This window comes from Scophthalmus maximus, chromosome 12, assembly GCF_022379125.1.
Source record: "Scophthalmus maximus strain ysfricsl-2021 chromosome 12, ASM2237912v1, whole genome shotgun sequence".
In the NCBI taxonomy this organism is placed as follows: Eukaryota; Metazoa; Chordata; class Actinopteri; order Pleuronectiformes; family Scophthalmidae; genus Scophthalmus; species Scophthalmus maximus.
In genome coordinates, this window is record NC_061526.1 from 1,090,995 (window position 1) to 1,117,620 (window position 26,626).

The 26,626-nt window shown below is 43.4% G+C and overlaps 2 protein-coding genes across 3 annotated transcripts in view; both read right to left on the reverse strand.

The window, feature by feature from the left end:
* braf (B-Raf proto-oncogene, serine/threonine kinase) overlaps positions 1–19,226 on the reverse strand; it is a 30,199-nt gene extending 10,973 nt beyond the window's left edge. Inside the window, exons 1-11 of one of the 2 annotated variants that reach the window (XM_035611595.2) lie at positions 18,894–19,226; positions 9,085–9,186; positions 8,679–8,966; positions 7,224–7,327; positions 6,722–6,824; positions 6,449–6,597; positions 5,575–5,694; positions 5,292–5,451; positions 3,075–3,114; positions 2,310–2,429; positions 77–213 (exon numbers count right to left, since the gene is read on the reverse strand). In XM_035611595.2, coding sequence (XP_035467488.1) covers positions 77–213; positions 2,310–2,429; positions 3,075–3,114; positions 5,292–5,451; positions 5,575–5,694; positions 6,449–6,597; positions 6,722–6,824; positions 7,224–7,327; positions 8,679–8,966; positions 9,085–9,186; positions 18,894–19,037 — 1,467 coding nt within the window. In that variant the 5' untranslated portion in view covers positions 19,038–19,226. The remainder of the gene's footprint in view (positions 1–76; positions 214–2,309; positions 2,430–3,074; positions 3,115–5,291; positions 5,452–5,574; positions 5,695–6,448; positions 6,598–6,721; positions 6,825–7,223; positions 7,328–8,678; positions 8,967–9,084; positions 9,187–18,893) is intronic. The other variant, XM_035611604.2, reaches the window with a different exon arrangement.
* Positions 19,227–21,331: 2,105 nt separating this feature from the next.
* On the reverse strand, positions 21,332–24,926 carry mrps33 (mitochondrial ribosomal protein S33). Its single transcript, XM_035619894.2, has 3 exons — positions 24,749–24,926; positions 22,681–22,896; positions 21,332–22,002 (listed from the first exon to the last, which is right to left on the reverse strand). Exons 2-3 carry the CDS (start codon positions 22,884–22,886, stop codon positions 21,897–21,899), a joined length of 312 nt encoding a protein of 103 aa, XP_035475787.1. The 5' UTR covers positions 22,887–22,896; positions 24,749–24,926; the 3' UTR covers positions 21,332–21,896.
* Positions 24,927–26,626: the final 1,700 nt, after the last annotated feature.

Sequence of the window (26,626 nt, forward strand, 5' to 3'; positions counted from 1 at the left end):
TTTCACAGGACACACAGTCAGCACACACTGCAGAAAAGAAAAGAAACGAAAAGATCTCTCTGCACCAATCTCTCACCATCTTATTGCGGTCCTCGGACGAGGACGACGACTTGCGCTCCCTCTGTTGGCACGGCGACTTCTGTGGAACCTTGACGTTGGTCAGGGAGCCCGGTAGCGAGGCAGGTGGCGTGGCCGACAGCCCCGCGGTGGAGCCTGGGGGCGGGATCGTGGACGACACGGAAGAGAAAGGACAAAGAGAAGAGTGAATGAGAAACGCGGGGGGAATTAGACAGAGGAGGGGGTAAAGCAGAGGAAGGAGAAGGTTGTAGTGCGAGGACGGGGACGGAGGCATCTGTGTGTGTGTGTGTGTGTGTGTGTGTGTGTGTGTGTGTGTGTGTGTGTGTGTGTCTGTGTGTGGTTACATGCAAAGACGAGAGGTGAGCGAGGTGCTTGGTTGGATGGCAGTTAATGGTTTAATTGTCTTGACTTCACAGATACATGGCTGTTGTTAATGACTTCTGTAAGAATCACAAATGATATTATGATAACAAAGAGGTCAGCTGACTTTAAATTGTTGCCTATTTAGGCTAATTACAAAAAAAAATTGGTGCATTATTGAGACAAGTCTGTGACATGCTGAAAATATGCCTTCCAAAATCAACATATTGAATTAGAGAAGTTATAAAAACATTTGATTCCGCCTCAGGCAAACTTTGAACCATAAAAACGGAAAATACTGAATAAAATGGTTAAAAGTTAATCACACGAATTAATCAGAATTAGGTATTGGTGTATTTTTTAGGCACAAGTCTTGGCGCCGACATTGATTCAGCTGATGGCTAATAAAAACAGAGAAACAAACAATTAGGCTGTTTCCTGGTTAATTTGCCGTCTGAATGAACACCAGGTGAGTCACAACTCGTTCCCACCGGACGCGACACAAATTTTACATTACGAACATTAAATTAATCAAACAAATTTTTACATTTGATGTTTTCACCGACAGAGCGGTGAGTGGAAAAAGTTATCTAGATCATAGCCTCGCATTAATTTTTGGAATAGTAGCTGTCAGATGAATGGAAAAAAACTAAAAAAAGATGTCGGAATGTCCCAGTTTTGGCTCTGAACACATCATATCAGCATCTGGCCGTACAGGACATCAGATTTTAAGTAGTCTGTGCAGCCAGGGTTAGGGTTATTATAGGTGTGAATTAATCAACTTAATCTTTCTTTTCTTTTAAAATATCATAAAACACACTTTTACATTTACCAGAAAATTATTATATTGTACACTAAAAAGAACAAAAGTTGTCTGACAGTTGTTAACTGATGTTTTAAGTGCTGATCTCTGGTACAAAAATACATTTTTTTCCCCAAACAGGACTGGAGTTTGCCGTATAAACATAAACAAATTTTCACATTTTTTTTTTCAATTCTTTTCCTCAAATTCCCTTGACATTTGTGATCTTACCCTGTAAATACTTTTGGAGGGGCTGATGATATTTAGCCCTGGGACCCAGACGTATTCTGGGAGCTAATTTAAATTTGCTCTGCCAGACTTGGTCTGAATCCCCTCCGCTGGGACGTGATTTCCCCCGGCAGAAAATGCCGGTCCAATCACAACCGATTATCTGATAGTGGGCGGGGTTTACACCACCACGTGGAGGGAAGCGACTTTTGTAAACAACCATGGCTGTCTCTGATGACCCGATATTTTAAAATGTCTCCCACAAAATCAGGCAAAAATGGTTGACAGACATCGTGGTATCATCGTCGTGTCCTCTCCTCTTTGCTCTAGTTTGTTGACATTTTTTGGGTCGCTAAACAGACGTCACATGATTCGTCTGCGTCCGTTGGTAATGTCTCTTTGAAATTGAAAATGATTATAGAGGTTCCACACTAATACGTATTTAGATGATTTTGTCTGTTTGTCTTGTAAATTTAAGGTCTGTATTTTTATTTTCATTTTAATTTCATTCTTAGTTAGTGTTTAAAGCCTGGAATCATGTGAACCCCCCTGTTTACTGTCGACACATTCTTCACTTTCGTTTAACTGCACAAAGCAGCACTTTTTAGGAAACAAACCACCACCCACACAATCACAAGTGTCCAATCAGATCTCTGTGTAACGTGTGGTGTCTGCTGTGTGGTAGAGAGAGCATGTCGAGACGTAGAGGGAGAAGAGAGAGAGAGGGGTACACACAGTGGATGTCATGGATGTGACAGAAGTTGGTGGGGGGAGGGGGGTGGGTGTGGGGGGATGGGGGCGGATGTGGAAGGACAACAGGAACACGCAGAGGCCTAACTACCTCGGAACACAGGCTCAGGCTCAAAATCAAACACTATGTCATTGGGGTAGGAGTATAGGAGGGGGCTTGAGGTCCGTGTTCGGTGCTTCCTCAAGCAGCGGGCGGGGTGGGTCGGGGGGGCTGCAGGGCAAAAAGAGACAGACACACCATCACTGCTACTCACCCTTCCCCTCTCACCACTAACTACTGTCCATGGAGGACGAGGGGCCCCGCTTCCCCCACTACAGCAAGCTAAGCTTAGCTCTGTTAGTCAGGGTATCTGCAGGTTTTCACGCAGCCAAAAATGTTTTTTAACATTCGTTTGGAATTATTTGCTTTAACCTTTATGGGAGAGACTTTCTGTCAGAGAGCGAGGGGAGCGGTAGCAGCAGGGGAGACAGCCGACAGCATAGCTCGCATTTACTGTAAAGTTTCTTGGCGATTTTTAATTCCATGAAAACTTTAAGTGATAAATTAGCGACGTGCATCCTCCTGACCTGGCAAAGCAACTCTTGTTGAAGACTGGTCTGCCCAAGTTGAAGTTATATCCTTTTCAAAAACCCTGACCCACAGATCTGAATTTTAAAAATAAATAAATCTACCTCTGAGTGGCTGCAGGACTAAACACAAATCAACTCCTCGGTTCTGAACTCCACACACATACACACGCACATGCACGTGCACCCATGCGCACACACACACACACATACACACAAAAGACCAAGAGCACACAGACGCAGGATGGTGTGAACAGAAGCCACAGACGTCTTCTACTTTGAACCGTACCTCCGTCTGACCGTGGTAAGCTCTGATCTCGAATCAGGTCCTGAAATGAAGGAAGAAGGAAAAATTAGCAAAATATGAACCCAAAATTTACTATACCGTCCTGTACAATATATTGCAGAAACTGCAGTGGCTGTTTGTGTTGCGTTAGCTGTTTTTGAGCCAACGCCGAAAAATGCGAGTGAAGATGAACTGAATTTTAGTCTAACTTTAAATGTACGAGTCTATACACTGTAGACTACATTTTTATGACTTCATGACGAGCATCCAGAGACTAAGGGGGACTAAAGAGGGGAATGAAAGCTCTAGTATCCGAATTCTACATTTACTTCATTTCAATTCATTTTCTTTTCAACTGTATTTCCTGTTAATTGGCTGCTTTGAGACGTGCCAGTCGTGTAAACAGTGATGTGTATAGTGACGCCGCATGGCTGACTCACATCTACTTTACCCGAGTGACAGACACACACTGGGAACCCATGTGGTGCATTGTCATGTATCAGCAGTAGCACCAATGTTTATTTTTAAAATACTAGTTGTCAATACTTAGTCGGACAGTACAGTTACAGTTATATTAGCTGAAAGTGCAGCAGCAGAAGAGAAGCACAGCATTACATGACCAGGCAATTCAGGGTTAAGGGTTTTCTACCCAAAGGCACAGCATTCTGACAGCAAGGATCTAACCACCGACCTTCCAGTTTGTGGATGACTCTACCGCCTGAGCCCGTTTGGCTACATTTCAGATTTAATGGAGTGAACCTGATAATATTAATGATGGAAACTTTTTGTGATGAATGTGGCAACATCTGGAGGAAACGAGGAAACACACACACACACACACACACACACACACACACACACACACACACACACACACACACACACACACACACACACACACACACACACACACACACACACACACACACACACACACACACACACACACACACACACACACACACACACACACACACACACACACACACACACACGTCTCTTCTGGTTAAATGTTCAGTGCGATCAGTAACACCAGTTTATTACCCAGTGGGAAAATGTCAACATAATGACAACATAACATCATACTGAAAAGACAATCTGCTCGTTGATCTGAGCTCAAATTATCGTGTCAGCTTCCCGGAGTTGACGCCATGACAGTCAACTGAACAAAGTGCGACCGTTCTGCTCCATCTGTGAAGAAATTCCTTATTAAAGTGGACAAATCCATCCATCCATCACCTTTTTCGCTTTATGCATTAAGGGACATGGGGGCCTAGAGACAATCCCAGGTGACATTGGGCGAGAGGCGGGGTTCACGCTGGACAGGTCGCCAACGCATCGCAGGGCAACATACAGAGACAAAAGTCTCCAATGAACCTAACCTATCTTCATCATGAAAAACTGGAGGTGGTGATCAGTGAAACCAACTGCTGTTTGTCTGGAGTAAAACCTGCAGAGTCACGTTGACCAATAGTATACTTTGTGGGCAGCTGTGGCAGAGAGTTAGAGCCGGTCAACCACCAACCCGACGGTCGGCGGTTTGATCCAAGCTCCACCCATTCCGCATGCCGATGTGTTCTTTGGGTGAAACACTTAACCCTAAATTGCATCTGGCGGCTTTGAGCAGGCATTAAAATGTGTTTAGTAGATATGTTACATATTTTAACCTGATTCCATTACTCCAGTGTTCACATTGAGATCTGATCTGTCCAGCTCATTTTACATCCTCATCTCAGTTGTGCAGGTTCCAAATAAACGACAAACTACAAACTAGACAGAAGGAAAAAGATGGCAGCCGCCAGTGAAGCTTCTTGCTTTTCGATTGGTCTCGTGTGCACTAATCCACATGTCTTGACGAAACCCGAGGACTGAGGAGGGGACTGCTCCCTGTGTTAACTGGCTAATGCTGCTTACCGGAGCTGCTGCTGCTACCTCGCTAGTTTGGAACTGTCATGTGATTATGTATTTCTGTACACAAAGTCGCTCTATGTGGATTGACAAGGCATTCGCATTTATACTTGTGTTCAATATAGTCATACTATGTCCCTGACAACCAGGTAGTTTGACCGATTGGACCACAAACCATCATCAATGCATCTTTGGTGATTGGTGCATTTACACCATGTGGTCAAACGATTGTGTTGTAATGTGATTGCCCAAAATGCATTTCATTTCAGGTTTATTTAGTCATTCCAGCACTGAGACAGAAAGAGAACTCACGTCGATGTTGACAGGCTCAATGGTGTTAATATGGACGTTGGGGGCCGAGGACGAACGGTCCCGCTGGCCAAACTGGTTGCGGTGGTCCTCCTCGCTGGGTCGGAAACTGGGCGGGATGGCTATGGACTTGGACGGCGATAAAGAGGTGTGGCATATGGATCTGTGAAGACGATATTTGTTAGTGACGACTCGTTACGAAAACCGAAAACACTGGCCGACAAAAAAAACCAGCGACTGAAAATTTGGAATGGAGGTGGCCAAGGTGTGAAGGTGGACAACTCACCCCATGGAGTCGGATGGGGGGAGTGACGGACAGACCTCAGACACTGGGGTGGTTCCCTCCGAGGACATCTCCTCCTGGGAGAACGGGTGATGCTCAAAGAACTTGGACACTAACAATAAGCTGCAGAACACAAATCGTGAAGGTTTGTTATTAATCCAGAAATGAACCAGAAAGCAGAGAGATGTAGTAAAAATGATTAAGTCATGTGACAAAGGCACAGCTCAAAGCTCAGCCAGACAAACAATTTCATATCATTGAGCATTTAAAACAAATAACCCTCCCTGCACTGAGCTGTGTACCCCTTAAAAAAAAACAGCATTTATTTCTGGAGTTTGGCTCAATCCCATTTCACCCCTTACCCCAACTCCTCAGTTTAGCGGGTTCACGTGTAGGGGATAGGGTGTCTCAATTCCCTCTTGCATGAAGGGGGAGGACTAAGGCGGAGGACTGTGAGATATTTCCCAGAATGCCTTGCGAATCACCGGCAAGTCGGCTGAAAAAATGTCCAAGGCGACCAAGAAATTTACAAATTTGTATTTCCTCTGTTCATAATTTAAGACAACCTTTGTTCGTCGTTTCAATTTCTTATGGCGCTTTTCTTCATAGGTCACAAAAAAATCACTACACACAAAAAAATTAAACGCTAGTCGCACAGCAGCTCTCACAGTTTGTTATGCGCGCACGCACGCACGGACGGACGGACGGACGGACGGACGGACGGACAGACAGACAGACAGACAGACAGACAGACAGACAGACAGACAGACAGACAGACAGACAGACAGACAGACAGACAGACAGACAACAGCTGATTCGACCAACCAGCAGCAGCATGTATCTTATTGTAACCAGTGACAGCGACGCCGTGACTTACTCCAGCTGGTCGTAGTTGACGCACATGAGGGGAACCTCAGTGCTGCAGCGCTGGTGGAACTTGTAACCGCAGGTCTGGCAGCGAAATCCCTGGAAGAGCAGCTTTCTGCAGAAGTCACAGAAGGCCAGTGTGAAGAAGGTCTTCCTCACCTGTCAATCAAACATACACAAACATAACATCAGGAGCAGACAAGGCCGAGTAATATGATCCGCATGCTTACTCTTCTGTCCGTCAGCTGCGTGATGACGTGAGAGCTTGTCTGATCGTACTCACAAAGTTATGTGTGGTGAGTGGAACATTCTCCAGCACTTCTACATGTAACTCCTCTCCGGTCAGCCAGGAGATGTCCGTGTCCCAGCCAATAGGCTTCTTCTCTCTGAAACAGGAAGTCAATGTTTCACTGACTTATATATCTTTGTATATACAGTATATATGAGCATTCACAAAGTATTCCGTCACATCCATAACATTTTGTTATTTTTCAGCTTTTTGACAAAGTAGAACAAAGTTTTAGAAAAACAAAAATATGTAACATACAAATATTCAGACCCTTATGTCAGTACTTATGTCGGCCTTACACAAAGCGACTTTCAAGCGATTTCACTGTCGCAGACAAATTTCCAATGTCGGTGTAAAATCATGAGAGTTTAGCTGTCTTTTGCTCGCCTCGGCGTTCCAATGAAATCAAGCGTGTTTGATATCATCGACAACATATAAGAGGAAGGGTATGCATTATAAGTTAGTCCCCTCTACAATGTATTAGTGACACACTCACCCATCCTGTATCCTGTACACTGCACAGCACTCAGGGATGAGGCCTCGCATCATCAGAGCTTTCTTCAGCGAGTCCCTCACAGTCATCCCACAGCGGGCTGGGACCTGAACACAGCACAACACCACTCATTGGACTGACATAACACAGCAGAGGAGGCTGGATGCTGAAAGGTGTCAACTGCAAAGTCGTAGAGTGAGAATGCTCCTGGTAGCCATTAGTTTTATCTGCAGCTTCCCGCTGTTCATCAACCATTCACCACACATCACATTGTTCATCAGCAGAGCTTCAGCTCCAAGGCTCTAGAATATGAACTCAATGCAGCACTAACCATAAGGTTCTTCATTGTCCACTCCACTTAAAAAGGTAAAACCTGGCCAATTCTCTCACCGTAGTGACTCTTGCGCTACACTCGAGTCTGGTTAAGAGATTCAGGGCAACAAGGACAAAACTATGTTGTTTTTATGACGATTGGTATCAGCTATGTTTTAAGCTGATTTGCTAGACGTGAATTACGCGTTATTGAGTGGGGCGACCTTAATGGCGAGGAGCTTATTTTCATTCAGCAGTTCATGTTTACCTGCGTGTGTGTGTGTGTGTGTGTGTGTGTTTTTACTGCAGAAAAATATCGGTTTCAAATAACAGTTATCGGCCTCTTAGGTTAGTAATAATCTATATCGGTGTGTGTGTTCTGCCACGCCATGTTCTGATTGGTAGGCTTGTAAACATGGGTTGGTACACAGGAGGCAAGTGGATCCACCTCACTGTGAGCTCTAAGGCCAATAAATCTGACTGACAACAACAATATATCTCTAACAATTGTTTACTTTCATCTAGAAACGGCCCCAAAACTGCCCAGCACGAAGAGGCCTTAACCACGTCAGACATATCTGCTTCATGGCATAGGGTGTCTTCTGTGGTCTGAGACTTCCACACTAGTCAAGACCTCAGAGGAAGCACATTTATAAGAAGAGCAAGATAACCTGCGGTTTTTCAGACGTCTTCTTCAGCGCTAAACTGATGGTTAGGCTGATTTTTACTCATCACCAGTGTGTCCGCTGTATGCCAATGGTTGGAATACACTTTGCTTTGGCCGCACGCCGTCGCAATGTACTAAAGTCACAATTACACAACTCTGCAGAGCGCTTTTAATTTGAAACAACGGATACAGGAAGTCACATGGTGACACCTAGCCGGGGTGAGAGGGAGAGAGAGGAATAAGAGGTACTTTATAGCATTGTTTCTCTTATGGAGGAATGTATTACTATCTCCATCTGGCTTACTGTATATATGTTTATTCTACCTAAGGTCAACTCTGGTGGTACAATGCATCAAATGGTAACATGGTTTAATGTTGCAAATAAATAAATAAATAAAAATGTATATCTCTTGCAAATTAATCTAAAGGTAGTTTTATTTTCACTGCGTATGCATCCTCTGTGGGGATGTCAGACATACCACTGTTCTCTGCTTGTTGGGCAGGAAGACCCTGACGATGGGTTTCTGCGGGGAGCGAGGGTTGGCTCGGCTGGCGTCGGTGGGGGTCTGCAGGACGGCCAAGGTGTTGGGGGCCGAGGGAAAGGCCTGAGCCCCCCCTCCGGCCCCACAGCCTCCCATCTTGACCTCCAGGAGGGCCGGCGAGGAAGTGGGCGAACAGGAGAAGTCTGTGCCGTTCCCCATGGCCTCCAGCAGCTGCTGCTCCCTCTGCTGCAGGGCATCAAGCTTACTGGTGTACTCCTCATAGGCCTGACGGGGGGTGACACACCAGAGAGCTCTGACTCAACGGCTCTGAAACCTCGAGTGACGTTCACAAGATTTTGTCGTCTGCAAAGTTGTACTAACTGAAGCCAAAATCCCTTCTTACCTCTAGATATATGGAGGGGGGGTTGTGTTCTCCTCCAAACTTGTCCAGAAGAGCCTCTAAGTGTTCTTGTGTTAATTTGATCATCTGTTTGATGTTCCAGATCTGTGGGGGGAAACACACCAAACAATGTTAAGGAGTCGGTATCTTAAGTATTAGGTCTATAGAATGAATCTCGCCATGACTTGGCAGAGAGACAAGGCTGATTACATGGTGGACATGGTCTTTCAAAGTTACTCTTGATTATTATCAGAAATTTTGTTTTTGTTTTATCCTATTCATATGTTCGGATAACGAACAGGAGGTCAGCTGGCTCTGCTGGAGGACTCCACTGAGCATGCTCTATAGGCTCGAAATGAGGAAGCATGAAATGAGGAAGCATGAAAGTAGCTCACTGGACGCAAACCACAGAAAAGCCTTTGAAAGGCTTTTCTGTGGTTTGCGTCCAGTGAGCTACTGTTATTCTTACTGTTATAAGAATGAATGTGACGTCGTCTTTGCATCATCCAGGTCAATGCTTCCCCTTCATATTCATATAGAGGTGAACTCCTGCTGCCAAATTATGTCACCTTAATGTTAAGGAGTTGACTCTTTACATTTAAAAAAAAACTTTTGGCTGCCTTACAGTACACGCAGCAACAGTGTGACAGGCGGTAAAACCATACTTGCCAACCCTCCCGATTTTCAGGGGAGACTCCTGGTTTTCACTACCCTCTCCCATTTTTCCTCCTGCGGTCAAAATTCTCCCGCATTTCTCCCGATTTCTGACAAGATTTCACACATTTCCCAACTTTCGTTTTCAACCTGTTCCGCGGAAAAGCTCTACATTCATGTCCGCACCAGGAGTGAACAGTCGTGCAAGATTAAGGATGAAAGCTGCTGTTAAATCCCAGAGAAGAAGAAGAAGACGAAGAAGACGAAGAAGACGTGCCGAGTGAGGGAGAAACCGCGGTGAAGTTAGTTGTTGGATATTCGACGGATATTCACTACGGTCCCAGCCGCCTATCCTACTTAAAACTAACTTCATAGCGGTGAGGGAGAAATAGAGAAGAAAAGAGAAAAATACAATGCCATTTCATTTACTTATGTAAAGCGGAGTTCCTCTTTGTAACGGACCGGCCCACACCATATGTTCCTTCAAATACGGTGCTACAGGCTGCAAGGCGCAGAGCACTTTTAGCTACAATAGGCATTAAAAGATGAATTCATTTTTATTTTATTTTCATTCTTTTGAAGTGGACAGAATGTGGGAAACAATGTCTTTAAAGCTAAAATTTTTCTGGGGGGGGGGGGGGGTAGCCCCAGACACCCCGCTATGGTTTCGTAAATCTCCCTATTTTCTCAGTCTCATTTTTGGCCAGTGTGGGTAAAACGCCTCGCCCTATCTCCAAGGGGAAGCCCAGCCGAGAAAACATTTTCACCCGAAGCTCATGACTATAGGTGAGGGTGGCGATTTAGGAGAAAGCTTCTTTCTCTCTTTGTTGTTGTTGTTGTGATTTTACTGCCGCAAACCCGCAACCTTGGGTATTGGAGACCGATACACTAACCACTAGGCCAAAAGCTGACTTGCAGCGCCACCTGCTAGCACATCTCTTAACGTGTCGACGTGTAATATTTACATAGTAAACATAGTAAATATAGTGTGGTGCGACCCGAGCAATTTGTTTTGTTTTCGAATTACTGAGCCAGGGCTGAGCTGAAAACCCAGATTTTTCCACTGCGCACACACAGGACCGACAGCTAGCGGACCGTGAGGAGATATATTCGCAAATTTTACAAAACATGTATTGCTTTTAGAATCACTTAGAGCCCCATTAAAGCTGCTGTCGGTAGGATTGAGAGAAGTGTGGACATAGTCTCAGAATTCAAAATCCAACGACTCCTGCTCCCAACGAACCCCCTGCCTCTCGAGGAACCCCCGAGAGGCAGCGGGTTCCTCCTCCACAGCTCCTCCCAGCCCTCCGTGCCCCGTGCACGCTACCATGGCAACCGAAGCCAGTCATGACATTCCCACCGGTAAGAAGCTAACCTGAAGCTAACACGGACTACTGTCCACATTGAGAAGACTATAAGACGTTTTGTTAATTATAGTTTCCTCACGTTATTACCTGTGACTTTTTGTGAAAACAACATCGTCAGTGTTTTTGAACGTGGGCGACCGTAAATCAGTTTATATTAGCTTATTTACGTACCTAGCGTTAGCTAGCACGTTAGCTACTGCAGTGTTACATGGTAGGCCTGTAAATTAACAGCTTTATCTTCACATACATCATTTGTTGCTTTGCAAGATGACTGACGCTTTTATCTATATTTTATAACATTATTAGAGCTTTGAGACTGGTACATTGGACTACGATGTGGAAGTAAACACGGCTGCTTCGACGAGCAGTCGAGCAAGGGATATACGAGGCGCACCAGGCAGCGCCCGTGGGAGACGGGGCAGAGGTCGGCGTGTTGGCCCGACACCCGACGACCTGGGAGCCGAAGACACAGATGATCTTCATGTGATCAGCCAGTTGGTCCCTGCCGCTTGCACTGGTTTCATCCCAAGATGGTTTAGCTTCAGACTGTGCTATATGTAAATACTGTGCTGTGCAATATATTTTTTTATTTTATTTATTTATTTCAAAGTTATATTTTAATATTTATGCAACCTCAGTATTTGCTTTGCAATAAAGTGTATTTTCAAAGTGATTGGTTTCTCATTGCATAAATATACAACAATGTGAAGATTACTTACTACTATCAATAAACCTTTTGAATCAATTCAAGGCATTACAAATATATTAATTTGGGGTAATCAGATTCACTGGTTCAGTATTACCGATGCAGTAGCTCAAAGAAAAGCATAAAAAAGTACCCAATGATGTAATATTGCACATGAATAAAATACAGTAGTTGTGTTGAATATTCCTTCCTCAGCTGTCCCCCCAGCAAAGTCAGCATCTGTGGAGAAAAGCAACGTGAATAGCGATACATACTTAGCATTTAGCATAGCAAGGGATGCTACTTTGGTGATAAAATAGTGAAGCTAACTAAACAGTATGATGGGGGAGCATTTGGTCGCGAAAGCACAGCCAACGACACACAAGTCTGGAAAACTCTCAAAAGAGATTAGACCGCTTGGACACGAACATATTTTCAGCTATTATGCTACAAACACCGCTAACCACTAGCCGTAGCACTGTGGACCTAGAACTAGCAGCCTGATCACAACGGCACAGTAACACACGGTCACAGAGTGCGACAATAACATGGAAAATAAAAGATAAATGAAACAGAGATAATTACCGGTCAAACAGAACGTATCGATTGTGAACCCTGTCGGTGTCGTTGCATCTGTGGAGCCGCTCCGATGTTTATATCTGCTCGATCTGCTTCCTTCTTTTTAGCTCGTGGTCTTTGTCGTATATGCAGTTTTTCCGATGCTTGGCGCTTCTGTACCACGGTGTTTTCAAACTAACTCTGCTTCTTCTGAGAGCTCCTCGTTGCGAAGACGTGAGCTTGGTCGTGACCGAGCGGGTGAGGCTGTGCACAGGTTTTGCAGCGCTGCCCAGCTCGTACCCGGATGACTGACAGAGCGGAGAGACGCCCCCTGGCTGTGATTGGAGATTTTTGCTCGGGCGCGGTGGATTCTGGCAAATGGCGTTAAAGGCAGTAGAGGGAGCTGAAAGACCCAGAGTCTGTCACAGACAATCTGTCTCACATATTACTACCAGCATAGAGCGACAGTTTCAGCAAATATGAAAAAAAGTTATTTTTGCAAATCCTACCGACAGCAGCTTTAGGTTAACATTTAGTTGCATTTTAGCTTTTCTTTCAGACCGATATTACCATACTTTTGTAAAGACACAAGGTGTACTAAAACTTCCCTAGTGATGACATCATGGATACTTAAACAACTGAGGCTTAAACGTCAGACGCAGAACAAATCATTTCCTTTTTTCAGTGACATTACATTACACTGAAGTGTCTTTAGGATTTGAATTTCTGACATATCTCATAACTGAAACTGGCACTTTTGAGAGCTGATATTCAACTTAACGCACCATTGAAAATTAGAGCCCTACCGATATATAAATATTGGTTGGTTTTTGGAAAATTATGCAATTTACTGACATTTTGCTGACAAACTACAAATTGCTTATCCTGAGAGAATAATCTGCAAATAAAATCAATAATGAAAGCAAAGGTTGGATTTCGACCTAACCATCTGTCCAGTTCCTGGGACTTAAGATGTGACATTAAACAGTTGTAGGAAAAGGGCTATAGATATTCAGTGTACTGGATTCTCTATCTATAGCAAGTCATTCATATGCAACATAAATGAATTGGAGCCAAAAGCTGCCTATGGGAGAGGAAATCAAGTTAAAGGCGATTCTTTAGAAAATGGGGATGGGTGAAGTACTGATAACTTGGTTACGGGCTCAAACATGCAAAAATGGTGGTGTTTTCCTTCAATATTTCACGTCAAAAGCAACACAACATGTGTTGTGTTTCCAGAATTACTCTGGTCCCTTTTTCTCTTAGCACACTTTAATTTTAAAAGGACAAAATTTGACATTTGGACCCATTACTCAATTTGGTTGATTTGGTTTTAGAAATGTTTTCAGTCCCTTAAAGGGCCCATATAATGCCCCCTTTTAGACAAGTTACATTGGTTTTCAGGTGTGTGAACTAAATGTCTTTGCCATTCCATGCCAAAACACCTCAAGGATCAAGCCACACAGCACCCTCCTCTTTCTGTATAAACAGCCCTGTGAGACTATGGTTGATTCCAGCGCTTTCCTGCTCACTCCTCGCCCCCCTCCCTTTGTGTTCCGCAAAGCTCCGCCTCACTCCTCCCGGGGTCTGCTGCGCAACTACGGCGCTGCGCTGCGCTGCCATGACAACAGTCGCACGTAACAAGGCACATACACGACGTAGAGACCCGGGGACGTAGAGACCCGGGAGGAACAGCGAACACTTTCTCCATAATTACACACAGAGCGATAGAACGTTAACGACATCCCGGCCGCGAGTCTAGCTCCGCCAGCCGGTAGCCACGAGCTACGCCGGCCGGTAGCCGCGAGCTACGCCGGCCGGTAGCTGCGAGCTACGCGAAGTCTAGCTTGGCCATGCCCGCGGTCGTCGTTCGCTTGCAGGGAGAAAATTATGGCGTAGACGCGATCTGTTTTTCCGCACTTCAAGGGGGGAGGTGCTGCTCAGGTTGGGGCCGTGGTCACCCCAGTAGCAGGAGTCAACTTACATCACTTGACGCCCGGGCTGTGAATGGCTCGTTTACAGACCGTCTGCACGATCAACCCAAACCACGACAAAATATACGTGGAGGCAGGCTGAAAAGTTGCCTGGAGCATAATATGGCTCCTTTAATGCAGTGCTTTGTAGAAGCTCATTTTGCTTCACTTTGAACCATCTTGGGTGAAGCTTTAGGCACCTGGATTTAGGAAGTTTATCCTGTTCTTCCTGTCAGATCCTCTCAGTGCCTGTGAACTGTGATCTCCAGCTCTCTCCACAGATGTTCTATGGGGTTTACATTTGGGCTTTGGCTGGACCACTAGGCGACAGACAGAAACTTGTCCCAGACACATTTCAAAATTGTCTTGCATCATATATGTTGGAGTGCTTCTGAGGCCTTTTCTGGTGGGCTCTCCCATCTCTGCAGTCACCTCCCTGACCAAGGCCCCTCTTTCAATCGTGAGACCTTATATACACGTGATCCGTTCAAAACAACATGTCCAGTCATTTTAATTTGCCACAGATTGACTCCAGACTTCTAGACACAACTCACTTAAAACTAAAATGTCATTCAGTAGAGCACATACCTCCACCAAGTCTAGGGATGCACTGAAATGAAAATTGTTGGCAAAAACCAAAAATAATGAAGCACTTGGCCGAATAATACCGAACGCCGAAAAATTGGCAATTTTCCCCCATTGCATAAAACAAATAGCCTAAATATGCTTTTTACTTTTTTGTCCTGATTTTCAAGGAAAAAAAATCGATAACAAAATACAATTTATAAACACTTTTTTTACATTCCAGCAGACATTAGACCAACAAAGCACAATAACACTTAAAATGAATAAATTAGATCAAAATTTAATACTTTTTTTGTTTGATCGCTTAATAAAAAACATTTTTCGGAAAAAATTATTCGGTCTTTTAACTTATTCAGACTTTTTTTTGTGCTATTTTCGGCCAAACAATTTCGGTGTATCCCTAATCAAGACCCAACAGCCTCTTTAAATTCAATCAAGCTGCACCAAATTTCACACACTCACAGATATCAGTCCTCTAACTATGCATTTTATCGAACCAAGATCCATGCAGCTTACGAATGAGCGTTTCACTAAAAGTACCCGATATTTAAAAATTTCTCCCACAAAAACGACGACACTCATTTACAGACATTGTGGAATCATCAACACAGGCATCTCCTCTCTGCTCTAGTCTGTTGATTCTGCATCGCTGAACAGATGCGTCTGTTGGTAACGCCTCTTGGAAATCGAAAATGAACCGAGAGCTTCCAGACTAATACTCACTTGAGTATAAGCCCACACTATATCTACATCTTGCAAAGTAAAAAAAAAAAAAAGGGGGGGGGGGGGGGGAGAGAACAATTCCTGGATTCGCTCCAACATCAAATGAATTTTATCTTGGCCACATGTCCCATCCTTCCAATTTCACGAGAACTCGTTCAGTTGTTTTTTTCATAGTCCAGCTAACCATCAAACACACCAACCAACCAATAATCGGACAGGGGCGAAAACATGACCTCCTTGGTGGAGTTCATTAAAGCGAAAAGGAGTGAACTGATCACAATTTGGAGAGTAACAGCCAAGGGTCTGAATACTAGACTTTGAGATATTTCACAATCTAGCTAGAAAGTTCACAATCTAAACAGATGTTTTGACTATGTTATTGAGTGGGTAGATTGCTGGGAAGAAATGGCCAATTTAAACCATCAAAAATTTAATCTACGACACAAAGTATGCAAAAAGTGAAGGTGTGAGAAAATAACCTAAATGATGTCCTTATCATCATTGTTACTGTAACTCTGATCGACTTCGGAAACTCTCAATTGTTCAATAACAGGAAATGTGGGATCCAGCGATTTAGGAGCTTGGCCGATTACTAAGATCTAAAGGTCAGGGTGTCTCAACCTATGCTGCACAGATCTGTAACATTTCTCAATCTGTCTGTTCAAGTCCCCAAACTTTAAAACCAACCCAGCCCAGATCATTGGAGTTTCTTTTAAATACTTTTGCACAAAGTGAATGAGCCTACTGGAGCTCTCCCTGCGGATAGACTGTAAATGACTATGTCCAATTGGCGACACTCATAGTTTTTTTTTTGAGGAGTTAATGGTTCAATCTATAGTAGACGATAAAGCACCCTATACATTGGGGCGTGGATACAGCTTGATTGACAGCTGGTACCATCCAATCGGTGCATAGGTTGCAGGCGCAGGTGGCCGCACAGTGGACGAGCTCTCCTTCATCACACCTGCCCCCCATTCCACATCCATTTTGCAAAATAAACAATGTGTGTTGGTCAAAATGCGAAAGTTGAGGCCTCAAAGACGGCAGCTCGCAACGCAAACCAACGGGTAACGTTACAGCGCGCTGCCACTTGGTCAGGACATGGGACACCATTTCACTTCTGCCAATCCTCACAAGCGTGCTGAGCAATATGAAGAAAAAAAACATACTTTCATCCAACATATGCCTGCTGCTAATGCTTGATTCTAGCCTGTGTGTGTGTTTAATTTTGGCTAGGCCTGAAATCTATGTATACATTCAATGTGAATGTATATAGAAAATGTATTTTATTATTGACAGTGGACAGTGTTATTATTATTATTATTATTATTATTGTTAATTACTCTGTTCCAACACGTGCAGCAAAAACTAGGTTTACGTGAATGTAATAGCACACACACACGCACACACACCTCTGTGTGATGAACAAGTGGTTTCTGGAGACAAACTGATTGTTTCATGATTACGTTGTCTGATAAAACGCAGTTTAAACACAGCAGCAGCGGAGAGATCACCTTAAGGCTGAACGATATGGGTAAAATATCGAATCGCATTTTTTTTTAACAGATATTGCGATTGCGATTTGATTTGCGATTATAATTAGCGCACGCGCACACACACCCACACACAACACTGACAGAGAGCGAGATGTGTTGAAGAGGGGAAGGGGAGAGAGCTCTCTCTCTGTTAGCCGCCTGTCTCTTTAACGAGGGAATAGTCGTGGTGTTCGTCACCTCACGGTGCCACGTGAGACATTTTCAGTCTTGGAGTAACAGTCTCAAACAACTCTCATGTGGTTCTGTGTTCGTCACAACTGTCACTGACTTGTTGGCCGTACACTCGTCATGTAGCTGCTGTGGCGCTGTGTCAAGCGCTGATACAGGTTGGTGGTGTTGCCCCATGAAGTAGCAACGGTAGCGCGGCATGTTCTGCACAGCATCTGACGCTGCGCAACATCGTCCTTTTTAAAACCAACATGCTGTTCCTCTTCGAGGCTAAAGTCTCCGCTGTATCAGTTTCTGACTGTTCTGTTGAGCTTGAGGACAATGCGCAGTAGGTTAGTGCAGCGTGACTGATGCTTGTTTTGGAACCGAGTGCTCCATTCGCTCGCGTATCACGTGACCCGTGAAATCGCATCCCTTGCGGTTAGAAAATCGTGTTTTTTCATATTGCGATATTATCGCAAATGCAATTAATCGTTCAGCCCTAGATCACCTCCATTGACTTTTCCAATGAGTGATGACAGAGAAAGCCCAGAGACGGTAACGATGACAGGCGCCTGCCCCCAAAAGTACAACACAAGAGCCGATCTGACACGTCAACGAGAAAACGCTTCACCACTAAAACTGGGGCTCAGGGGCGACAGACGCCGGAGAGGGACGGGTCACAGAAGTGACGTGTGAAATAACAGCGAACATCTGACTTCAGTACTAATCTAATATATTAGAAACCTTTTTATTTTTTAATATTTTAATGCCAGTGATTCTGAGTTACAAGCATCCAGCTGGTGTGATGCAGCTTCCTGTCACGGTCCAGCAGGAAGGCCTCTGGTCTGAAGACGCTGTGAGGACACAACCTGGGCCGATGGTTCCACCTGTCATTGTGCGTGTGTGTGTTTTGAGGTGCAACTAAGATACACAGGCTACTTTTATCCATATTAAGGTCTTTAGGATCACCGCCCCCACCTCAAAAGACACACACACACACACACACACACACGACTTGGCTCCCACCTCCATCATCATCATCATCATCATCATGAGCCCTTTGAGGAGATGAAACTCTGGTGAGAATTAAACTTCGGCCACATTAGAATGCACAATAAACCCATTTGAAGGCAGCGTAATTGCGTGTCTTTGTTGTGTCAACACCAGTGTGTGTGTGAGTGTGTGTGTGTGTGTGTGTGTGTGTGTGTGTGTTGGCGCACAAGGCTGCAGCTGCAGCGAGCCTGGAAAATGAAGCCGGGAGCGAATGGAATAAAACAGGCCCGAAATAAACACAGGCTCGGCCGAATAGAAAAGCCTCCCCCTCCCGCTCACTGGGCTCTGTCGCATCGGTCCGGCCGCTGGAGGTGGTGGGCCGCGGAAGGGGGAGACCCAGCGCTCGGGTGGCTCCCGTTTACATTTAGCCCATCGTCCCTCGCCCCCTGCACTGCACGATCCATGTTACAGCCGGTGTTTCCTGAAGATTTACATCCAATTGCCTCCGCTCGCAGCCCGTGGCCCCTGCCTGGCCAACACCCGCCGACCCGCCGCCGTGTGCGCTTACCTCCTCCTCCTGCGGACCTCCGGGCATCCCCGGCGAGCAGGAGCTGTCCAGCCCGGGGCCCAGCTCCTCCAGGCCCGGCTCCCGCTCCGCGGTGTCTCCGTTAAAGACGGGCGGTGGGGACTCGGCGCTGCTCAACGCCGCCATTTTAAACTGCGAGAAACTGAGTGGAAAATAATAAGAGGGAAACGCAGGCTGGTGCTGAGGACAGGAGGGGGAGACAGAGACGCGGGGCGACGGCAGCGACGTGGACTGGATGGATGGCACGCAACTGCTACTGTTAACTTGTCATGAAAATGTGTAATCACCGTCGTTATCATCACCATGGCCTCAATAATCACAGGTTTCCAAGTGCACTCCCTCTACACCATTTCGATTGGATGGCGGGAACGTGAAACTCATTAACCGATGTTAAAAATACTCCGTTTGAATTGGCCACGTGGTGCAATTTTTTTTATTTTTTAAAAAAGGTTAAAATGTACACAGCCTCTCTTGAGAGCTTGAATATGACAAGAATTTTATTTTAATTTTTATGAGGATTTCTGGATTCTGGAATACGTGTCTATTGTACGGAAGAGGATGAGGGTAGTGTGTTAATGTATTCGTGCTTTTTTTTTAAAAAGATAATTGAGTGTAGCTGGATCTTCTTTTGCAATTTTGAAAAATGTTTTCTTTTGAGAAATAAAAAGTAAGGATTTGATTCTATGAATAAACTCAGAATTCTGAGATTGACCCCAGTCTGAGTTTGTTACGAGTTTAAATTAAAGGAATTCTGAGGGAAAAAAGAAATAATTCAAAGATTAATCTCTAGTCAGAATTCTCTGAGACTAATTTTATAATTCTGATAACAAAATGCATCATTCTGAGGATAAAGTCAGCATCCTGAGATTAAGTTAAGGATTTTGAGAATACAGAAAGAATTCTTAGCCAAAAGTCAGAATTAATTTTTGAACTTAATTCTGATAATCTTGAGAATAGAGTTGAATCGAACTTCATTCTGAAAATTAAGTCAGAATTCTGAGTTTAAATTAAACATTTAAAATATTGTAATTAAGAATTTTGAATTTAAATTAAGAATTTTGAGAATATATTTTCTAAAAAATATTTTCACATGGCCTTAGTCCTCTTCCATGCTATGCAAATGTGTTTCCACTGAAAATATATTTAAAAAGAACTCACACAGCTGACTCAGGATCAGTGTTACACTATCACTGGCTGGGGTGTTCTGTCATTTCTCTCACATCACTAACTTTATCTTTATCCTGCCCCATGTAACTGATTTCATCAAAATCCATTGACCATCCAGGCACAAGGCTGGCCTCCAGATGAAGTGAGAATCTAGGAGCTGTGCAAGGTATAATCCTTTTGTAGTAATTCCGTTTACTGACAATTTGACCGAAAATAATATTACCAGATCTGATTTACATGCAGATAGCTAAATTATTATTTAACATATGACTGGGTCTTTGGTCCAAGTCCAGTACATATCGGCTGATTTCGGCTGTTATCCCAGTGTTGGCTAACAGCCAGGAGGATTTTCTGTGAGTGTGCTAACACGTGTCCAGATGTGGAGTGATGCTGTATAGTGGGTCGCACATGGGTTGAGGAACCAGGCAGAAGACAGAAGAAACACAAATTTGACCTCTGTATTTTGCAAGAAAAAGTTGGTTTGGTTTCCAAAGGCAGTTGGTCATCTTGGCTTGAAGCTACATCAGTAACCGTCCGTTTAGACCACGCACAGCCTATCATTTTTTTCTCTACATTTATTAATGTTTCTGTCCTGTACCCACCTGCAGTGATCCAGCACAGGTGAGAATATTCCTAAGACCTTGAGCTTTGGAGCTACAGGGTTCCCCTGCTGAGCTGTGAGACATTGAACATGCTGGAGTTCTCAAAAGTGTAAGGTGACACTTTCTTAGTGTTTGTGCGCATATATGTGTGTATCTGTGGAGGCAGCGGGCCCACAAACTGTGAAAAAAGACAAAATGACAACCTGTCATTGTTTTGTGAGCTGGCTAAACCCTCCAGCCTGGCTCTGAACAACTGGTTCAGATTTCTCTCCCACTCTGATGTCACAGTTGGACTCTTTTGGGGTAACCCCGCCTGAGAATCTCCACTTCTCTGGTGAAGACATCTCTGCTGTGACATTTCCAATCACAATAGACTTGGCCAGCTGGCCAATCAGAGCACACTGGGGTTCATCAGAAGGAGGAGCTAAAAGAAATCCAGGCGTTTTACACAGAGGGTGAAAAGAGGAGCTGCAGGAATGGGCAGTATGAGAACACTGATGACTTTTCTGAACATTAGAGCATGTAAACTTTTTCAAGTTATAACCAAAATTAAAAGTATGAACCCGAATATGAGCATAAGTCACCTTAACACATTACCGACATCAGCTTATTGTCTTGATCAGCAGGCTGAAAGAGCTTTGTAACACTGTACATTTTTCACATTGACTTTATTTTCAAAACGTGAAAGATGTGTGTTTCTTTACATCAGTTTCCAGCCATTCCCTCACAGTGAAGCTAGCATTGGCTAACAACATGTAATGGTACAATAGTCCAAAATGTGTTATTAATACACAAATCTTGAAAAGGCATGACCATAGGCCTCACTTTGTCATGTGTACTCTCTAAAGCAAATAATCAGCATTCGATGGTCTACTTCCTTCTCTGTCCCGTTTCACCCCCTGCAACTCAAATGCAGACGACCGCGCATGTTCAACAATACGAGGTCTGGAATTCACGTCAGTACGTCAGACATAGATGAGAATGTTTCACGTATCACGCTGACCCCAGGTTTTCTTCATGCCAGCATAGTGACGCTTCAGACAGAGCAACAGGACAGTCATGACCCGACCAATGGAATTCTTTCAGGATTAGCAGCCCGGCCCTTCACACATACAAACACACACAGAGAGTTTACAGTCCACTGCTGTCTTCCGCCAAAAAAAAACATAATATCATAAGTCCTGTAAAAAGGATCAAGGAGCAGGAAAGTTCTGGCTCATTTCTTCTTGCCCGCTCTCTTCCCCTCTCCTTTCTTCGGTTTCCCTTTCCCTCTTAGTTTCCTCAGGCGACTCATTTCGTCTTTGAAGTCTTCATGCTCATCTCTGAAAAGGAAAACATTTCATTGAAACCTCCACTGTGTTTACTCGGGGTTACATCCACACTAACATATCTAATTTTCTCCCCCTTTTTTAAACTTTCACTCACCGATTAATTTAAATTCCCCCTCCACTCAAAAAGGTGTTTTTCTTCTGTTTCTGTCCTCTGTCGGACATTAAAGACTTGTAACCGAGCACATGTTGTCACTTTAGAGGTGTTTTCACATTCCTCTCCTGGAAGAGGAGATTTCTGTGCACTTCTAGCTAGATTAAGCACGTCACAAATACAGAAAACCAATCACTGTTGAATATGCAAATGTGAGGAATAGAAACCAGAAACTACCAGTGCACGCAGAGGCACCCCATCCACGAGAGGACGGCAGGTGTGTCAGCAGACAGTTAGTGTTAGCTAAGAGAGCCTGACGACCCCCCAGTGTCCTGGAGGACTTTTAATGCAAAATAGTCGCAGGAAGTACTGACTGATTTAAACATTAGCAGCTATTCATTTCCATGAGTGTAATCCTTTAAAGTGAAAATTTACCATTATCAGTAATTTTGGTGATCAGCCGCTATACTGAGTGAAAAAAATACATTTAAAAGAACATTTCATCGAATGATTTCATGGCAAATATTGTCAAAGATCAAACTAAGAGTCACAACCCGGGTCTGCAGATCCTACAGTACCTGAACAGTCCCATGAACCTGAGCTTCTGGGTCATGGCAAAGTAGATCTTGTGATGTGGGTACCACTCATACACCTCCTTCCTCTGGGCCATGGGAGGTTCCTGGAACATCTGGACCACCTTCATGGATCTGGAGTCTGTCGGACGCACGACCCCGCTGAAGATCTGAGCGCTCAGCCTGGCCATGCGGATGGCGTAGTTGGACATGGCTGCAGAACTTAACAGAGAGAAGAAGAGTGGTTACACCGAGGGGAACAGACACAACAGTATTGCCGCACACACACTGTTAAACTTGACGTCTGAGATACTGAGCTTTCACCCGTCAGTGCTCTCTGAGGGACAAACTATATGATGGACACACCGTTTCTAAATGAGCACAAACCTCTGATTATCTTTGTTGCAATTTCTTATAACTTATCTGCAAACATATATAGTATGTCAACACAACACATCTATCAAAAGTTAAAATACACTGGTACAGCTCTGGATCTTCTGCAGGTACACACACTATGTTTGTAACTGGACCTCAAACAGCATCTCAAATATGACAATTCACTGCTTGTCATACACAATAATAAGGTGAATATGTTTGGGTGGTGATGAAATGCTGTGTTTATAGGAGCCCCCCCCCCCCAATCTGTGGCGTTTCCCTTCAAACAACATTTTGGAGGTGAAGCAGAACTTTCAAACTTGTGTGTTCAGACGTACACCTGATCCATTCTGGCGTCTCGCGGGTTTCACTTGAATTTTGGATATCTAAAAGTGCGTTTTGACTACTTGCTTTTATTGCAATAATTTAAGATATGTGCTATTGCATGTTGACTACTAAGAAGGACTATTCAAAATATGTGCATTTTCTATAATACATTTTTGCCAATTTAACTCATTTGTTATCCGTCCCTGCTCTTACTCGTATATGAAACTTTTTTCATTTCATTTGCTGCCCATGGTGACTGGAAGAGATACTCTTCTGATTTCAATGGGACCTTCATGGTTAAAATAAAGGACAGATCAAATTACAGATTACCCTAATATATTGGGATGTATTTATAGATATATTACATTAAGACTAGTCAAATACAATATCAGATACCTAAAATCTTTGTGTCATGATGCTATACACAGATTTCAGAACCTTGGGAACGGGCAGTAATCGGTGCCCTGCTTAGTTCATACCTTCGGAAAAGGGACTGTTATTCTTAAGGTATTTTCAGAATCCCCAGGGACTCTCACCACTCTCTTGATAACAATATTTTCAATCCACTTTATGATTTCAAATTTTCTTTTTTTAAAAGCTCATCTACCAAGTTGCACCTCTTGTGCTTCCAAATCAAAAACAATGATGGCAGCCTGCAGACTATCTGGACAGAAACACAGTCATGCCTTATCTGTAATGAGTAGTGCTGCAACAGTTAATCGTTTAATTGATTAGTAAGCGATCACTAAATTAATCGCCAACTATTTTTGATAATCGATTAATTGGTTCAAGTAGTTTTTATGGAAAAAACGTCCAAATTCTCCTATTTCGGCTTCTTAAATGTTTATATTTTCTGGTTTCTTTGCTTCTCTATGACAGTAAACTAAATATCTTTGGTGTGTGGACAAAACAAAATCATCTTGGGGTTTGGGAAACAAGATCGACATTTTATGACATTTCATGGACCAAAAAACTAATCGATTAACCGCGAAAATAATCAACAGATTAATCAATTATGAAAATAATCATTAGTTGCAGCCCTAGTAATGAGAACACAAAAACTGATTTGCCAATAATATTTAGTTTTTGCTATTCCCAATTCCATAAATTTGACTAATATGTATATATATATATATATATATATATACACATATTAGTCAAATTTCCTAGTCAATTTCCTTTGTAGCTTTCTTTTTATGAATTGGCTTCAATATATAAATCTTAATATATATATATGGAATCCAATTCATAAAAAGAAAGCTCCAAAGAAGTTCATGTCCCGGTTATGCTGTTGGTGTTTGAGTTGCCATATTAAAGCTAAGTGTAGCAGACTCCTCTCAGTCCTCTCAGCAGTAACAACGTGGCGTCTTACCTGAGTCTGTGCTCACGGAGGACTACTGTAAACTACGTATAACCGCCGATGAAACGTATCCAACCTTGATCAAATTACTATTGTGGCTCCATTTATTTTCAGATATGTTTTAGCTACAGTTTACGCGTTAACCTTCACAGACACACCACGACAATGGAAAGGCTCCACCGCGCATGACTCTTTTTCCGCGGAGCTGATTGGTCACTTCATTTCACTTCCTGTTTTGCGCTATTTTATTTTCTAATATACTAAGTCAATTAAATTCACATAGACATATATAAACAGGCCAATATTAAATATTTGAATAGACACAGAAGCCGTCATTATTGGCGTTATCTAATGTTTTTTTTAATGCAATAAAGACCTGACAGGAAGTCCGTCGCTCTTAAGGTAGCCGAGTTTAACAAACTCTGCACAAGGTTCCGCCTGTCACACGCTGGCTATGCCACTATTGACTGTGACTAGCTTGGTTTGTTTGTAGCATTATGTTATTTTACTAATACTCATAATATATTGACTAGAAAAGTTTGTAAAACGTGCATTGCTTGAAGAAAGAAAATGTAAAAAAAACAACAACTAGATTTCCTCATCAACATAACGTGTGGAACTTAATATATTTTTGCATTTAAGAAAACACAAACACACACACACACACACACAAACACACACACACACACACACACACACACACACAGACCTAACTAAAGAAAACATGAAAGAATCTTTCTTTGTATTAACATTCAAATTCATCTTGCCACTCCCTTCTGCATTCATCTGCGTCATAGCTCATGATGCCATTTTACGTAACGTCTTGCAGTTCTGTCAGAAACTGAATTTGTCTAGTTTTTAGTCAAATTTTTATGATACCATTTAAAATTGTGGTTGATTTTATTTGTCTTTTGGATTTTTACTCGCTTTTAAGAACTACTTATAATGTGATGGCTGTGTATACAACCTGCCATCTTACCTTTTCAAAGTTGAAAAAGGGCATACCCATCTGGAGGGATGGTCCTGGAGTTTTCTGCAGTTCTTGGTCCTGGGGCTCTCTGCTGTCTCTGTTCTCTGTTCTGTTCTGATCATTAAAATTTTGGACTGCAGGGTTGAGCGCTGGGTCTATTTAACATTTGGTTCTTTTGGTAAGCATTTGGTTGCTTTGACACAACGTTGGTTTAAAGCCAGCAAGTATCTCAGATGCTGATGAGACATTTGGGCTTCTCTTTTTTACATTTATGCACCGCTCTCCTGCACTCCTGCCCAATTGCACAGGTTAGAGTCAAACCAGGGCTGAGATCTTCCATTCTGATTCTGTAAGGGTAAACTGAGGTAAGAGTATTGGTGTAAAAGCAATTGAACATTGTGACCAGTTCCTCTGTGCCCATACAAGCAGGGAGAGCTTTAATGAGAGCAGAGGAGGAGGCATATGAGAACTGCCCTGACGGTGAGAGGGGTGGGAGTAGTTTCCTGGCAGACTGGTAAATTAATAATTGGCTTGGTTCTTGTAGCTTGGGAGCTAAAAGACTACCTGAGGGATCCACAAGGGCCACTTACTACATATAATAAAGAGGCAATGTTAACATGACCCCATTAACGGTAAGTGGGAGGCCTTATCATTTCAAATTATATTTCCTCATGTAAATTCACTAATAAGATGTTGGGCCCATTAAATTGGAAGGCAGCTTTGGTAACCTGTGGTAACCTCCCCAGAGGTGGCAAACCTTGGGTCTCCAAGCCAGTGAGTGTGGAGGGCATCATAAGATTGAGAAAAACAGTGGATGCCAATGACTACGGTGTATGTAGCTCAAAAGCCCTGGGAGGAGATAGCCGCTATGGAAGAATAAGCATATGTTTAAAGATTTGAAGATCCAGATGTTTAAACAT

What these genes read in the sequence shown, in the direction of transcription:
- mrps33 (XM_035619894.2), bottom strand. Translation starts at nt 22,886, where the DNA reads ATGTCCAACTACGCCATCCGCATGGCCAGGCTGAGCGCTCAGATCTTC. An exon ending in AGGTTCATGGGACTGTTCAG is followed by an intron (nt 22,003 to 22,680) that starts GTACTGTAGGAT and finishes TTTCCTTTTCAG; the next exon opens with AGATGAGCATGAAGACTTCA.